General features: G+C 40.2%; 1 protein-coding gene and 1 pseudogene across 5 annotated transcripts in view; both read right to left on the minus strand.

Moving 5' to 3' along the window:
- Nucleotides 1–17,866, minus strand: part of ZDHHC15 (zDHHC palmitoyltransferase 15) — a 74,607-nt gene that overhangs the window by 13,752 nt on the left and 42,989 nt on the right. For 4 of the 5 annotated variants that reach the window (XM_088794704.1, XM_088794705.1, XM_074323235.2 and 1 more), the window contains 3 exons: nt 14,445–14,577; nt 13,088–13,214; nt 10,988–11,091 (listed from right to left, as the gene is read on the minus strand). The exons of the other annotated variant lie outside the window; for it this stretch is intronic. In XM_088794704.1, the coding sequence (XP_088650830.1) occupies nt 10,988–11,091; nt 13,088–13,214; nt 14,445–14,577 (364 nt within the window). The remainder of the gene's footprint in view (nt 1–10,987; nt 11,092–13,087; nt 13,215–14,444; nt 14,578–17,866) is intronic. 5 annotated transcript variants of the gene reach the window in all.
- On the minus strand, nt 16,498–16,616 carry LOC141569814 (U4 spliceosomal RNA; annotated as a pseudogene).

Raw genomic sequence — 17,866 nt, forward strand, 5'->3', positions numbered from 1 at the left:
ATTTCTCCAGGGACCATCAGCTCCAAGTTGTTGTTGTCTTTCAATCTAGTTGTAGAGGGCACAGCTCAGCTCCAAGTCTAGTCGCTGTTTTCAATCTTTAGTTGCAGGGGGCACAGCCCACCATCCCATGTAGGAATTGAACCGGCAACCTTGTTTAGAGTTTGCACTCTAACCAACTGACCCATCTGGCTGCCCCTCTGGAAGCTCAGCAGCAGCTCGTTGTCTTCAATCTAGTTGTGAGGGGCGCAGCTCACTGGCCCATGTGGGAAACGAACTGGCAACCCTGTTGTTCACAGCTCACACTCCAACCAACTGAGCCATGCGGCTGCCCATAGCTGTTGTAATTTTAATGTGGTGTTTATCTACTCCACCACCTTGACTGGACTCTGACCTGCAATCCAATAATTTCTTTTCAAGTGGACCTTAAAAAGGTTTATAAACTGAAAAGTAAATAGGAGCGAAGGAGAGACACTGGGTGGTGTAGTGGTTAAGGGTTTGGACTTTGGAGCCAGATTCTGTCACTTACTAGCTCTGTGCCTTTGAGTTTTTCTGTGCTTGAGTTTCCTCATCTATAAAATGGTGTTATTTAATATTTACAACTCAGAAAGTAATTATGACTTAAATGTTACAATGCCTGTTAATCACCTGGCATATAAGAGTCATTCAACAAATGTTAATTGTACCCTTGGAATTGAACAGTCACCTATATGCAACCTTATTTTGCTAGGGCATCAGAGAATAATGAAATGAAGGTGAAAAGGTCTTTGACTTCAAGGAGTTCCTATCCAATCCCTTACCATCCAAACTCTGTTGGAGCCAGGTTACTTCATCACTTAGCTTGGGGTCTCGTCACTTTCCTTGTACCTTCTCCCTCTTCATTCCTTGCCTCCAATCTGAATCCTATCTAATCTTTTAGACCCAAATTCTACCTCCGCTGTAAAGCCTTTCCTCACTAGCATAGCCCACAGGAATCACACTCTCATTTGAATTCTTATGGCACACAATGTATGGTTCTATTTATGTGGTCAAGAATGTGTCCCATACTGTGTTTTGTTAGGCAACTTTTCATGTATGTGTCTTATCTCTCCAAATAAATGCAAGACCCTTGAATTCAGAAACAATAATGCATAACACCCCTTATGGGTCCACTGTCATACCTTTAATATGCTCTCAAAAATACTAGTTTATTTCTTGCATTATGTTTCCTAATGGATTATTTATCACGGCAGCAGAAACTACCAGATTGAAAATAAATCAGAAACCTCTTCTACTTTGAGCAGTTAGTAATGGTCTCATACAAAATGTTTTGCATTTTGCCCAATGCAGGAGTAGGAAAATTAGGCTATATATAAGACCCATTATATGCTTGAGTCTGAAGTCAATATTTTGTATGGATAAGTGTCCAGCATTTGACAAGAAGGAGATTAATTCTTTGAAGCCCTGGTTATCATTAACCCCAGAGGTTGTATTAACAATTTCAAGCACATTTTTGTTTTTGTATTACAGAGATTTTTTTACTTGATAAAAATGTCCCTCCAGAGATATACTTTACTAAAATTATCAAAATAAATGGAAGAGTTGATTTTCAGTCTCATTAGCTGGAGCTAGAGAGTGATTTTGTTTAGTTAAGGAAAGCTCAGTTCTTTTTCTGCTGGATTCTTTTTAAAATGTTGTTCTTGACATAGTGCATTGATATAGAGTAACTGGAATGGCTTGTGCATAATTATTCTGTACCCTACAAGTTGATCCTGACCTGGAGCTGCCTACTTGATTCTTAAAATAGGAAGACAGTTTAAGAGAAGAGATTGATGGAAGGAAGATCTGGGTGATAAGGAGGAAAGGAACTGGCTCCACCTTCTTTACTGGGAAATAAAGGAGCTAAGCCTAATAGATAGAGGTCCTATAGTTACAATTACCAGATGCTAACCTTGGTACTTATATCAAAGCCAAAACTGAGTTCAGTTCATGCTAGATAACCACAAAATAGATGTGCCTGGCAGTATTTTTTGAAGACTCCAATCTGTGGGTCTGGGCTGGGAAATATTTAGAAGCAGATTACTATGAATGTCATGCAGGATGTCAAGCAAGGTCTCAGCTCCCGCTCCCCACATAAGAACGCAGGACATGGTGAGGCCAAAAAGGAACACCCATGGAGCCACAGATAGGGGAGTCACACCACTATAGTCTCGCTGGCGGCTGGGTTGGAGACACAGGAAGCAGGAGTCACACGATCTGCAACCTGCCATCCACTTTTTTGCCAACCAATCAACCCCACTTGCTAGCTGTAATCTGTGCTTGCTAGTTCAGCCACCATCTTGCTAGCCTCCCATTTTCTGCTAGCGTAGCCACAGCAGTTATATTAGTGGCCAATGGCTCACTGGTTACAGTGGACTAGCCACAGCTGATGGCCATCCAATCACAGTTGATGGCCATTTACTACCTGAGCCAGCACCTTTCCACGTGAGGTCGAGAGCCTGGAAACTGCACTCCTGGCTCTGTCCCCACAGTGAGTTTAGGTTCATTCTAGATAACAGGGTGATCTGGGAAGTTCCCTACAAACTCTGGCAGTTTTTTCTGACCTCTATCAGTGTTAAGTCTAGACTTTTAAGAAGCTTCATGAGTACCATCCAGAGTGCAGGGGACTTGCTTCCTTTAGAGCTAGGGCAAATGTTGTCTGGCCAATCATAATATACATTATTATATAGTTCAATTTGGGCTTCTCTGTGGAAGAACCCCAACATGAGGACTGCAGGTCACTTGAAGTTGCTTATTTGGGTCAATATGGAAAGAAACATCTCACAATTCTTTGGTAAGATCGTGCAGAGTAAATTTTCCTAACAGGTAGGCTGTATTTCTATTTATCATCAAATATTTCTGGATGGCAACGTCTCTGAAGCTAGCTAATATCATTATTCAATCAGTGGTCCTGACAAGAATTACTCCCTTTCAATTGGACAAAGCCTTTGCTCTGCTGTTGCAGTCTTTATCAATGTCTCTGCTAAGTTCACTGCCTAGAGAATATTGACTGTGGCTACCTTCTCTGAGTTCCAGTGATGCTGTATCTTAAATAAATATGCATGATCAAATAGTTCAGCAACTAATCTGAAAGGGGTGATGGTTGGGAAATGGCACAGGCTTTGTTGCCTGCTGAAACAATAAAAGGACAGAGAACATTCAAAAAGCACCAGAGCCATAAAGATAAAAAGAATATTGAGAAATCACCTCTTTAAGAAAATATTAAGGAGCTAGAATTTCTCCCCAGAAGGCTGAAGGGGTTCTCTGTGGGTTTCACATACAGGCAGACTCAAAGTCTTATAGCAGTTTGCATTTAAGAATCACAACAATAATTACAACCACATTATTAGTCATGACATTTATGGCAGGCAGGGCCATAGATGCTACCTATCCAATTTGGAAGAAATGGATCCCAATTTTGAATAGAGCAGTAAGACATATATTGTAATCTCTAATGTTTTAATGCATGCTACAGGAAAATTTCTAATGAGTACTAGAACACATATCTCTGCATCATTTCCTCAAAAAGCTTAAGTGTAGCCCTAAGTCTCTCAAAACTCTTTTTGAAGATTTTTATTAGAAAATATAGCTAACATACAATATTATATTACTTTCAGGAGCACACGATAGTTGTTCAACATTTATAGACCTAAAGAAGCGATCACCATAAGTCCAGCAACCACCTGACACCGTCCCATGCTATCACAATATTATTGACTATATTCCCTATGCTGTACATTACATCCTCATGACTTATTTGTTTTATACCTGGAGATTTGGACCTCTTATGCCCCTTCCCCCTTTTTAATTTTTCAATTACCGTTGACACTCAATATTATTTTATTTTAATTTCAGGTGTACAACATAGTGATTAGACATTTATATAATTTAAGAAGTGATCTCCCTGACTAGTCTAGTGCCCACCTGGCACTATACATAGTTATTACTGTATTATTGACTGTATTCCCTTATGCTTTACTTTACATCCCCATGACTACTTTGTAACTACCAATTTGTACTTCTTAATCCCCTCCACTTTTTCCATCACATCTTCAACCCCCCTCCCATCTGGCAACCATCAAAATGTTCTCTGGGGACCGGCCCAGTGGCTCAGGAGGTTAGAGCTCCATGCTCCTGACCCTGAAGGCTGCTGGTTCGATTCCCACATGGGCCAGTGGGCTCTCAACCACAAGGTTGACAGTTCAATTCCTGGAGTTCCACAAGGGATGGTGTGCAGCACCCCCTGCAACTAAGATTGAACATGGCACCTTGAGCTGAGCTGCCTCCCAAATGGCTCAGTTGGTTGGAGCGCATCCTGTCAACCACAAGGTTGCCAGTTTGATTCCTCGACTCCTGCAAGGGATGGTGGGCAGTGCCCCCTGCAACTAAAATTGAACACGGCATGTTGAGCTGAGCTCCCTGATGGCCCAGTTGGTTGGAGCGTGTTCTCTCAACCACAAGGTTGCCAGTTCAATTCCTGGAGTCCCGCAAGGGATGGTGGGCTGTGCCCCCTGCAATTAGATTGAAAATGGCAACTAGACCTGGAGCTGAGCTGTGCCCTCCACAACTAAGACTGAAAGGACAACAACTAGAAGCTGAACGGCACCCTCCACAACTAAGATTGAAAGGACAACAAGTTGACTTGGAAAAAAAATCCTGGAAGTACACACTGTTCTCCAATAAAGTCCTGTTCCCCTTCCCCAATGAAATCTTTAAAAAAAAATGTTCTCTGTATCTATGACCTCGTTTCTGTTTTGTTTGCTTGTTTATTTTATTCTTTCGATTCCACATATAGGTGAAATCATATGACATTTGTCTTTCTCTGTCTGACACTCCACTCAGCATAATACCTTCTAGGTGCATCAATGTTGAAGATAGCAAGAATTCATTCTTTTCAATTTTTTAAGTTTATTTTATTTATTTATTTTTAAATTTTTATTGGGGAATATTAGGGAACAACAGTGTGCTTTTCCAAGACCCATCAGCTCCAGGTCAAGTTGTCACTTTCAATCTAGTTGTGAAGGGCACAACTCACTGGCCCACGTGGGAATCGAACCAACGACCCTGGTGCTATGAGCACTGTGCTCTAACCAACTGAGGCAACAGGCCTGCTCAAGATTTCATTCCTTTTATGGCTGTGTAATATTCCATCGTATGTATGTACCACCTCCTCTTTATCCATTCATCCATTCAGGGACACCCAGGTTGCCTCCACATCTTGGCCATTGTAAACAGTGCTGCAATGAACATAGGGATGCACACGTCCCCGTGAAGTAGCGTTTTGGGTTTCTTTGGGTAAATACCCAGAAGTGGGATTATATGTCCTTCTTTGTCTCTTGTTATAGCCTTTGTTTTAAAGTCCATTTTTTTCTAGTATTAATTATTGCTACCCCAGCTTTTTTTGTTTTGTTTTGTTTCCATTTTCATGAAGTATCTTTTTCCATCCCTTTACTTTCAGTCTTTTGATCTGAAGTGCGTCTCTTGTAGGCAGCATTTATAAGAGTCATGTTTTCTTATCCATTCAGCCACCCTATGTCTTTTGATTCGAGCATTTGATCCATTTACATTTAAAGTAATTGTTGATAGATATGTAACTATTGCCATTTTGTTATTCATATTTTTTATCTTTTCTTCTTCTCCTTCTTTGTCTTCCTCTTCTTCTTCTTCAAGAAGTCCCTCTAAGATTCCTTGTAATACTGGTTGATGAACTCCTTTAGCTTTTTCTTGTCTGGGAAGCTCTTTGTCTGTCCTTCAATTCAAAATGATAGCTTTGCTGAGTAGAGTAGTCATGGTTGTAGGTCCTTGCCTTTGATCACCTTGAATATCTTGTGCCAATCCCTTCTGGCCTGCAAAGTTTCTGTTGAGAAATCAGCTGACAGTCCATGCTATAAGTTACTAGTTGCATTTCTCTTGCTGCTTTTAGGATTTTCTCTTTGTCCTTCACCTTTGCCATTCTAATTATAATGTATCTAGGTGTGGGCCTGTTTGGGTTCATTTTGTTTGGGATTCTGCAATTCCTGGACTTGTATGTCTATTTCCTTCACTAGGTTAGGAAAGTTTTCAGTCATTATTTCTTCAAATAGGTTCTCAATCCCTTGCTTTCTCTCTTCTCCTTCTGGTACCCTATGATGTGAATGTTGTTACACTTGGTGTTGTCCCAGAGGTCTCTTAAACTATCCTCATTTTTAAGATTCTTTTTTCCTTTTGCTGTTCTGATTGGGTGTTTTCTGCTACCTTGTCTTCCACATAGCTGATTCGATCCTCTGCTGATCTAGTCTGCTGGTGATTCCTTCTAGTGCATTCTTCATTTCAGTGATTGTATTCTTCACTTCTGACTGGTTCAGTTTTATGGTTTCTATGTCCATTTTTATATGTGCTATCTCTTTGTTGAATTTCTCACTAAGTTCCTTGAGCATCCTTATAACCAGTGTTCTGAACTCTGTCTCTGGTATGTTGTTTGCCTCCATTTCATTTAGTTCTTTTTCTGGAGTGTTCACTTGTTGTTTCATTTGGGATGTATTTCTTTGTTTCCTCATTTTGGCTACCCCTCTGTGTTTGTTTCTCTGTATTAGGTAGGGCTGCTATGTCTCCCAGCCTTGGCCAGGTGGCCTTATGTAGTAGGTGACCTGTAGGGCCCAGGCACTGTCTCCCTGGTCACCTGCTCCAGGTGCTCTAGGAGTGTCCCTTGTGTGGGTTGTGTGTGCCCTCCTGTTATAGTTGAGCCTTGGTTGCTATTGGCACATCAGTAGGTGGGATTGACCCTCAGGCTGACTGGCTGTGGGGTTTGGCCACGCCCACAGCTTACGGGCTGCTGTGCAGGGGGCTTACCCCATGGAGTAGGATTCACCCCAGCAGCCTCTGGTACCTGTTGAGATCACCCTTTGTGTGTGCCACTTGTGGGGCTAATTGGGCGGTGCTCTGCTGTGGTCTGAAGCTGACCTCCAAGTGTGTTGGTTCTGGGGCCTCTTGGGAGGGGCTCTGGTGCAGGCCCAGGTCACCCACTGCCTATGACTGGCCAGGGACTACCTGGTAGGAGCTACAAAGCGATCCATGGTTGCTCACTCCCTGTGCTAGACCTGGAGGCATGTGGGAGAGGCCACACTGCAAACCGAGGACATTTGCCACCAGTACCGGGTCTGGGGTAGCTCTGCAAAGAGTCAGGAGACCCTGAGGCCTGCTGCCACCTGCCAGCTCCTATAAGGTTCAGCTGCTGATAAAGCCTTGTGCAGTATGGAGTTGGGTGGGGCAGGGTTCCAGTGAGTCAGCAGGGCGTAGCTGCAGAGCTCACCAGGCCAATCAGATTCAGATTTGGCCGTAAGCGTAGGGGGCGGGCTCAACAGAGGAAAGATGGCACCGTTCTGTTGGCTGCCTGAGCGGAGGACTCCACACAGTGGTTGGAGAATGCTGACTGTCATCCGGTCCTCACCCTGCAGCAACACACCTCAGCCTGCTCCCCGTTTGTCTCCAACACCCCCTTAGTCATCGACCCTCCGCTGAAGCCCAAGGTGAGTACCTGTGAGTGAGTCTGTGCGCGGGCCATTTAAGAGGACGTCTGGGTTTTCTGCCATCTTCAGTCCCAGCCAGTCAGTCAGAATACCCACTGTTTTTCACAGATGTTGTGGGGGCTCCTCTTCCCAGAACTAGTACTCCCAGCTGGGGAGCCTGGAGTGGAGCTGGGGTCCCTCGTCCTCTGAAGGCAACCTTTGTGGGTGAACTATCCCTCCCAGTTTTCATCCACCACATGGAGGTTTGGGGCTGCCCATTTTGCGTCTCTGCCCCTTCTACCAGTTCCAATGTGGCTTCTTTTTTATATCCTTAGTTATAAAACTTCTGTTCAGCTAGATTTCAGATGGTTCTCCAGGTTGACTGCTCTATAATTTATTTGTAATTTTCATGTGTTCATGGGATGAAGCAACTACAGTGTTTATCTGCTCTGCCATCTTCAATCATTCCTCTCAAAACTCTTTTAAAAGGTGCCTGTTAAAATCTCTTCAGAATACACTGATCCGTCACTTTAATTTGCACATTTGAATGCATTTATACATGAATTAAAGACTATATTTATAAAAATTTCATCAGAGAAGCCTATTTAAATCTCTTGACTTCATAAAGATGTGTCTTTACCTAGTCTGTTGCTGTACTGAAATACAGCAGGGATGTGAGAGACGATAAAGCCTTTATATACTTCCTGAATGTTTTAACATATTCTATCAATTTATATACATTTGAGAATGTTTTGCATTACACAATATATAAGTACATAATTTATAGTAAACTAAATATTATACTTTGGGCTAAGAATCAAACCTTGATATAATTCCTAATAGAAATTAAGTCATTTTAACTACAGCACCTTTCCCAGGAAGCTAAGATTCTAAAAGTGAAAGGACTAATTGTATATGACCAGTTATATACAGAAAATTGGGGCAACTGAAGACACAGAATCAACTGGACAAATAGTGGAGCACAAGAACTTGTGTTGGAGAAAGGTACAGTTTTCTAATTGTTAAACTTGTTAGATACAGGAATGGGTGACAAGGAGAGTTGTGGAATCTCTTCCAATGGACTTAAGAAAACCCTCATACTGTGTTTCCCCGAAAATAAGACCAGGTCTTACATAAATTTTTGCTCCAAAAGACGCATGAGGGCTTATGTTCAGGGTATGTCATCCTGAAAAATCATGCTAGGGCTTATTTTCTGGTTAGATCTTATTTTCGGGGAAACACAGTATATGTGGTATGGTGCAGTGGTTTTGCTAAAGCTAAAGGCAGCTTATAGTCTGTGATTTTACAATTATAAGAAGCAGTTGAATGCATCAGATAACAAGATGGCATCCAGTCACAACACTGGACAGACATAGAGTTACATTGGAAAGAATCCAGGATTTGGAATCAGGATGCCGTACTTTAAATCCAAGTTCTGCTTCTTTCTTGGAATGTGATCTTGGATAAGTTATTTAACATTTTCAAATCTCAGTTTCCTCAGTTATAAAGTGGGTATGGTGTTAATAATAATGCATACTGAACCTGACAGTTGGGAGTCACAATGGATATGAAAAAAAAGTGTATTAAAGTAGTTTATGTGTGGAGGCTCCTCAAAAAATTAAGAATAGAATTACCATATGACCCAGCAATCCCTCTCCTGGGTATCTACCCAAAGAATCTGAAAACATTTATACTTAAAGACACGTGTGCTCCGATGTTCACTGCAGCTTTGTTTACGGTGGCCAAGACATGGAAACAACCAAAATGTCCTTCGATAGATGAATGGATAAAGAAGCTGTGATATATATACACAATGGAATACTATTTGGCGGTAAGAAAAGATGATATAGGAACATTTGTGACAACATGGATGGATCTTGAGAGTGTAATGCAGAGCGAAATAAGTCAGACAGAAAAAGCAGAGAACCATGTGATTTCACTGATATGTGGTATATAAACCAAAAACAACAAAAGAACAAGACAAACAAATGAGAAACAGAAACTTATAGACACAGACAGTAGTTTAGTGGTTACCAGAGGGTAAGGGGGGTGGGGGGTGGGAGATGAGGGTAAGGGGGATGAAATATATGGTGATGGAAGGAGAACTGACTCTGGGTGGTGAACACACAATGGGATTTATAGATGATGTAATACAGAATTGTACACCTGAAATCTATGTAATTTTACTAACAATTGTCACCCCAATAAATTTAAAAAATAAATTGGAAAAAAAAGTACTTTGTAAACTATAACATGGTATATACTTCTTTTGTGTCTTATAGGGTCTTACCCTGGTTTAAAATATCTCCACAATGGAAACAAAACTATTTGTATTTGAGCCTGGTGTAGGCTAGCAGAACACATTAAAGTCTGTTCAGAAAGACTCATAGCTGAAGGAAGGTAAGTGAAAATGCAGTCCGTTTTTCAATAAAGAGTCAGCAGGAGAAGGTAAATGTGTTGCTCATGTTACAAGTTCTTTGTAAATTTTTTCCTTTTGTAATTATGGATTTGGGACTGTTTTGTCTTCCTTAGTCTTATCAACATGACTCACTCTAATACTGGACTTCCAAGTATAGAATCTGGGCCTAGATAATGTAACTAGGTGAACATTTAGAGAGGCTTGTTTCCCATCCGTGCTCCCCACCTCAGTGAGCCTTGTTCACCCTGGGTACAGTTTGTGATAACTAGTACAAGTTCCCACTCAGAATTTCTGTCAGCTATTGCATTATCGGGGTGAGCCACTAACTGTTACTCTCCGATGCCTGTTATTAGCAACATTAACACATTTGGAGGTACAGTAGTAAGCATAGCATTACTTGGAGACAAAGGATAGGTAACAATGGAGGTACATGACACGAGAACTTAACATTTAGCTCTTCATAGAAACATCTCAAGATGACCCAATAACCAGTGGGAGAGAGGTGGAAGGACAAACTTCTGCTTCCTGATTTTTCCTTCATCCCTCTGCCTTTCAGAAAAGTAGACTACATGCATGTAGGCTTGCCCGTACATACAATCTTTTATTTTTTCATGCATTTAAACCACTCTAAAAGGGAAAGGGGATGAGATTTTAGAGAAAATGTAACCAATGTGAATGAATCAGGGTAGAGAAAGGTAAGCTGTTGCCCAGTGATTGAATTAATTCAATCAAAGGACGATGACTGGCCAACTGACAGAATTGTTTACAAAAATGCATGGCACTGTTTATTATATTTTCTGATTTATCTGATTGGTTATAAATCATGGTATCACAAAGCTGGTAATGAACCTCCCAAGCTGCCATCTAACCCTACCTAAGCCACCCATATTTGCTAAACAAATATGGCCATACTTGCCCTTCTCCATCCAGAGGGCACTTATGTAGTTGACATGCTATAAAATCTTTCTGGACACTATTTTCTCACTACACTATACTTGTTGTGTTAAGATTGTCTTTATTAGTGCTTGGTCTAATGAGTGGAGAAAAGAATTCCTTATCGCCTACTAACCTCGGTTGTCATCATCATTGTCTTCCCAGGGCTCTTCATTTGCTAGCAGTGGGTTCTGTGACTCATTCATACACCTCATAGGGAAGGAGTGTCCATCACCGGGGCTGGTGGGGAAAGGAAGGCAGTGAGGTCTTGCAGCTGACCTGGACTTTTTATGAGGGTAATAACCCTACTAGAAATAGGAAGAGGGTTCTTAGCAAGATTTAAACCATTCAGCTTGTTGGCTAAAGCCATAGTGGAACAGGATCTTACAATACCATCATTTAGTTTCTAGATCTTGTTTGTTTGTCTGCATCAGTGTTGATTGGGCATATGAGAAACAAGTTAGAGTTGCTTACAAACAAAAACATGTGTGCACAGCAACCTTCATAGATACCATTTAATGATCATGATCCCAATTTGTGTCCCATTATATTATTGTTTTGGTTCAAAATATTCAAGAAAAATAAGCAGATGTAGAATCATTAAATACAATGGAGATAAGTTGTGAATAATGTTTTAGTGCCCCACTATTTGGCTCATATGGTAGAAAGGTTATTAGGAGCTGGGGCGAAGAGCCAGAGTGAAGCCTACCAAAGAGTGCAGATTTGGGGGGCGATTATTCACATGTGAGGCTCACTTTATGGATATCTATGGTAACCTAGGGCCACCTCCTTTGTTAATCTCTGGCCTTGGCTAAAGTGGGTAACAGTTTGAAGAGTTGAGTCTACACATCTGAATGCATTCCAAATTTATATCTGAGTGACTTCTGGATTATCCATTTGATATTACCTATGCCTTTTCTCCTGTTCACAAATGTGGTTAATTGAAAGTTGACAGATCTTGTTAATAGTTATCTCCCTAGGGTGTAAGTATACTGATATAAGTGAATGGGCTTTGATTTTTTGCTTTTGTCCTTATTCCAGAGAAGACTCATTTTAGACCTCCCTTTTCAGTAGTGATAGTATGTGTGTATTCGTGTGTGCACGCGTGCGGTACAAATAATTGCTGGTAACAGTTATTAACCACCATTGCTCATGGACACAGTTTTGTCTTGTGATTTATAGCTAGGGTAGTAACATATACCACAGATCTTAAATAAATGACCTTGTGAAATACTAAGTGGTTCAGAGGAACCATCAGGACAATGAGTGGACGGGAGGAGAAGATTTTCCTTAATCACCACCAACAAAGTTTCCTCAAAGAAGTGAGCAAACAAATGCATACCTGTCTGAGGAGTGAATGTTACCGGGCTGCAGGAAGACTACCAGTAAGGCCTGCTCCAGAGCTAGTTTACTTGATGGGAGTTTACGCTGGTTCACAAACTCACTCAGGACACAAGCTCATCCTCCTTTACTACTTTCCCGTCATTCCTGGTGTGCTTCTAAGAATGACCTACAGCCTTGTTCTTGTTTTTTAAATTTTTCCCTTCATCAAACTAATAAAAACATTTCACCCCAAAATATGAAAAATGGAAAGAAAACTAATTTCTAAGACTATGGCCCTTACCACTTATAGTATTTTGGGGTATATTTCACCTGTTTTACTTCTGTATATATTTGTAAATATTTTTTAATTACAGTGTACATACCATTTTGAATTCTACATTTTCCACTTAACATATAGTAAGTAGTTATCCTTACTATGTAAAACCATTACTTTTGACTATATATATATATATATATATGTATATGTATATATGTATATATATATATATACACAGACACATATTGTTTAGGATGTTTAGGTTGTTTCCTAATTATTGGCTGGAAATAATGCTATAAAAAACATTGTTGTGCTTACTTTGTCTTTGTCTTTATAATAGATTCTCAGAAATGGAATTACTGAGACAATGAACATGTAGACTCTTACAGGTCTTTTGATACATATTACCAAATTATTTATAAAAGAGGGGTAGCAGTTTACACTGCCATAAAGCATGAGAATGTCTATTCTATCATAGCTTCACCTCCCGATTTATCTTTACTAACTTAGAAATGAAAAGCTTAGGGAACAGTTTTACAATAGACTGATACGTGCTGCATCCTACCTTCAAAATTGAATCTGCTACTTCAAGGCACGGTCCAGCATCAACTTCTTTCAGTGGTAATCATTACCTACCTGGATCCAATAGGTATTAACCAGAACTTCTTCTTGTCTCCAAACACCTGCTGGATATTTTTTATGAAGCCAAGGTTGAACCCATTTTTCTCTGGGCCACTTGTAAACACTGGAGTACAGAAGGCCTCTAGGGCAGGGGACGGGAGTTGAAGAGAAGAGGAAGAAAGCAATAAAGGAGCACATTTCAGGACCATCATAATTTTACAGTTCTCCATGAATGTGACTTGGTTCAACAATACCTTTGTGCTGCAGTAGCATAGGCCCTTCACTCTCAGTTATTGCTAAATTACTTAGTAAAAACCAGTTTAATCACTTACTTCAGAAAAAAATGTCAATGGAAGAACTATTAGGTTGGTGCAAAAGTAATTGGCGATTTTTGTAACTATTTTTAACCTTAAATAATACATAAATATAATCACTTTAAAGGCTGTGGGAAACTAGACCATGTTAAACACACATTTACCCCATTAAGCAAACACTATCACTGTTGGACTCTGTTTGCATCTGGCCATTTCCCACTTGTCCTTTGTTTTCATACTTTTCTACTTTGCAGCTGATCTCTAAGCCAAATAAATGTGCTAACAACTAACTGCTATATATGTATTTGGTTTAAAAAATGAGTGCAAATACTTTCTTAGCTGTTAGCATTATTAGCAAATGAGTTCCAAAAGTATAGTGGCTTTTGTACTAAACTTTCCTCAAATCTATTTTAGCTAAACATGCAACATTTTGACACTTTCTCCTCACTCTTCATGCACTGATTTGCATACAATGTAAATATTTCTTCCACCATAGGTGAAAAAATTGTTGCACTGGAATCCATCAGAAATGTAGTTCTCCAAATAACAGCCCAGAGTATAGAGTGATGGGCAGAAAAATAATGTACATTTATTATACCCATTTTTCTAGAGACTCACTTGTTCAATGTGTTTACCTTATTCCCACAGTCTCTAGACACCTCCTTGATGATTGCAGATACTCAATGATTTGTTGGTTTGAATTCTTTCTCAGGACTATTTTTGGATGTGCTCAATAAATTAGATTCTTCTATCTTTAGTGACTTTTACCTCCCCCTTCTGGTGTTCCCTTCTGTGCTGATTCTTTCCTTAACTTCCTCATGTGAACACTGTTCAGAAAAATCTTTAAGCTGTTTATCTGGACGGCTATTACCCAATATGAACTATAAAGAGGAATGGCCATTTCTGGTTTTGCGTGAGAGTTCATTCACTAATGCTCTTTTCACTATGTATGCTTCATTCACTGCAGCTAAAGTTTTTGTCTTCCTTGGGGACAATCCAGAGTTCACTGTGATATATATTAATATGTTTCTTTCTCCAGTCTTAATGTCCAGTCTTACCTAAGGTGGTTTTGTTTCTGCTGACAAGCCAACAATGGTAACCAAAGAGAACCACAAGGCTGACAAAAAACATGCAGGCCACAAAGAGAAGAAAAAGGACATGGAACTTAGAGCGAACACTGGGCAATTCCCCCTAGGAAAGAAATAATAAACAGAAACAAAAGATTAAAGTGGTAAGGCTTGGCTAACTTTTTCTATATCATTTAGTAATTTTTTTGTATGTATAAAATGTCTAGCTCTAATTTAAAAACTCCATTTTGTAAAATTTTTACAAAACAACAACTCTTTTTGTTGATGAACACACCTCAGTATGGATATGCTTTCAGTCCACAAAGCCTAAAATGGATCTTTGCTTACGTGTAGTTCAGTGTGAAATAGAGGGTATAATGTGCCAGTTTGACAAAGGTAATGTGAAAAGGGCATACTCTAACCCTAATTGCTATGCCGTGCCTTAAAGCTTGTACTCCATTTAATTTCCAAATTATACATCACTGGCTAGAGGTGATTTTGAGGTCATATGGTTCATCTTCTTGTCTCAAGGTGCCTTATTCTGGAATACTTCAAATGTCATGTTTCCTTGGATACATATCTATGTTGAAAATGTCATGGTGATATGTGTAGGAAATTATAACAAATAGGTAGAATTTTAAAATCCTTTACCTATCTGCCATGACCTGATTTTAAAGCTACTGCAAATTTTGTGTGCTTGGTTTTTTTTATAGCTGAAGTACAATGTCTTGGAATATTATATCCTGTGAAACAGATGTTTAGACAGTAAAAACAAGCAGTATTTTGCAGGCAATTTTAAGTAGGTAGCTAAAGATTTTTATACTTAGCTGGGACATCTTATTCTCCATGTGGCAGCAGCTTTTTTTTATATGCCGCCCTAGACCAGAATGAATTTTCTAAGTCCTATAGCACACACACACCATGTAACATTTTGTGTTCTGAAGAGAATCTTAGAAAATTTTTCAATTTTGCACTGAGCAGTTGAAAAAATGACTTTTCTTTATTTCCTCCTTTCCTGTGCTGATTGATCATTGTTTGGGCATGATGAACATTTTTGAAATATTTCTAAATGCTCTTGAGTAATAAAGTTAAAGGTGATTCTTGATTGAAGTGGATCTGGGTCTACTCTAATTTTGAAGGAGAAAGTTAAGGCTTGGAAACACTTGGCAAATTCAGATAGTATAGATTTCTTTTCTTCTTTTAGAGGAGATTTTTATCCATTTTGATGTTAAGAAACATTGGGAATCTCCCAGAGGGTATGTATATCTTTGAAGAATGAAAATAAAGGGAAGTAAGCCAGTGAGATGCTTTCAGCTGAGGGATGGTCTGGGTAAAATTTGCACAGGGGCAGAGCACCCCAGGAAATAGCTACCCCAAGGAACTTTTATCTGAAGCTTCCTTTTAAAATGATCCCACCATAAAACCTTGGCCTGGGCACCCAAATTGAACTTGATTGTTTTTGTTTGTTTTGTTTTGAATTTATGGGAAAGACTCCATATATAGCTTTGTAGTGGTTTTTCCCTGGTTGTGTTTTTGCTTTCATAATCTCTACTTTATGAGTATGTTTTCTAAAGCTCACATTTATTTGAAGTCTCATCTTTCGTGTTTAAATGGGCAACAGAAAATGGCTGTGCAAGACAGATTGATATAAAGTGATCTCTTCTGCCTGCCAAATCATATTTACTGTGTTGTTCCCTGATAGAGTACTTCATATTTAACTTTTTTTTTATTAGAAGAAGGTGATGGCCTATATTCAGAATTACCTTCTAAGAAGATAACCAAGCTAAATTACTCAAAGCAATAACCAACAAGAACAGTTTAGGGGAATACTGCTGGAATAATACTATTATCTTGGTCCTAAAATAATTCATAGCCTCTGAGGAGATTCATGACCCAGTATAGGAAGTGTATATTACTACCCTGTCTCCCCAAAAATAAGACCTAGCTGGACCATCAGCTCTAATGTGTTTTTTGGAGCAAAAATTAATATAAGATCTGGTATTATATTATTTTTATATTATATTATATTATATTATATTATATTATATTATATTATATTATATTACATTATATTATATATTATATTAAGACCCAGTCTTCAATTAGCAATAATCGCGCCTCTGATAAACCTCATTGGCTACGATACTGCCACTGTGCAAAGCTAAGACCCAGTCTTATAATAATATAAGACTGGGACTTATATTAATTTTTGCTCCAAAAGATGCATTAGAGCTGATTGTCTGGCTAGGCCTTATTTTCGGGGAAACATGGTACGTTTTTTGTGAGGCAAAGATCAACTTCCTATCAGAGTAGCTACTCTTGAAGTTAACATTGAGAGGCGAGACAAGATCTGATGGTTTTCTGAATTCTTTATTCCAAAGGGACTAGAGCTTCTCCATAGCAGGACCATAATGGGCAGTAAGACATGGGGCCCTGTTTAAGATCACTCAGCTTAGGATCAGAGAGATTCAGATCCTGACTTTGAAATGTATGGGGTTCCAGTCAAGATGGTAGAGTAGAGAAATGCTGTGATGGCCTCCTCTCACAACCACATCAAAATTACAATCAAACTGCAGAACAACCATCATTGAGAACCATCTGAAGTCTAACTGAACAGAAGTCCTATAACTAAGGACATACAGAAGATGCCACCGCGAGACTGTTAAGAGGGGTGGAGATGTGGAACGCACTGGTCCCACACCCGCATGTGACCATTAAAAATTGGGATGGATATCTTGGTTGTGGAGGTTCCCCCCTGGAGGAGCAAGGGGTCCCAGCCCCACACCAGGCTCCCCAGCCCAGGGTTCCAGTGCCGGAGAGAGAAGTCCCCATAATTGCAGCCTGTGAAAACCAGCAGAGATGGTGGCTGGGTGAGATGGAGGATGGCTGCATTCCCAGACCCTCCTCTTAAAGGACCCACGCATGGTCTTATTTGATGACGGACTCGATCGCTTTGAGCTCCAGCACTGGGGCAGCAGCTCAAAAGGCACCAGGGACATACAGGGAGGAAATGAGTTGTCTGGCCTCAGGATGAGGGTTGGAGGGGCAGCTTTCTCCCGGGCGGAGGAGCTGGCAAAAGCCATTGATTCTTTGTTGAGCCCTTCCCCTCCCTGCGTGCAGATGCAGGCGGCCGCCATATCTGAATCTCCATCAACCTGGCTAACACAATTCGCCGCACCCTGGTGGTTCCTTAAGACGCTGCCCTACCCAAGTTTCGGGCCCACCCAAGCCACTTCCAGTGGCTTTCCCATACAAACGGCCTGTCTTGGCTCAGGCTGCAGACTTTCCTAAAATCCCTCAAAGGTCCACAAAACTCAAACAAGCAAGCAGCATCTGGCTTTGGCATGTCCCGTACCTCTGGCTGAGCAGCCCCAAGCTCTGGCTGGAGAGACTAAAAAGAAGCATTGCTCAAA

Source organism: Rhinolophus sinicus, chromosome 18 (genome assembly GCF_057876585.1).
Source record: "Rhinolophus sinicus isolate RSI-liver-muscle chromosome 18, RSI-T2T, whole genome shotgun sequence".
NCBI classification, from domain to species: domain Eukaryota; kingdom Metazoa; phylum Chordata; class Mammalia; order Chiroptera; family Rhinolophidae; genus Rhinolophus; species Rhinolophus sinicus.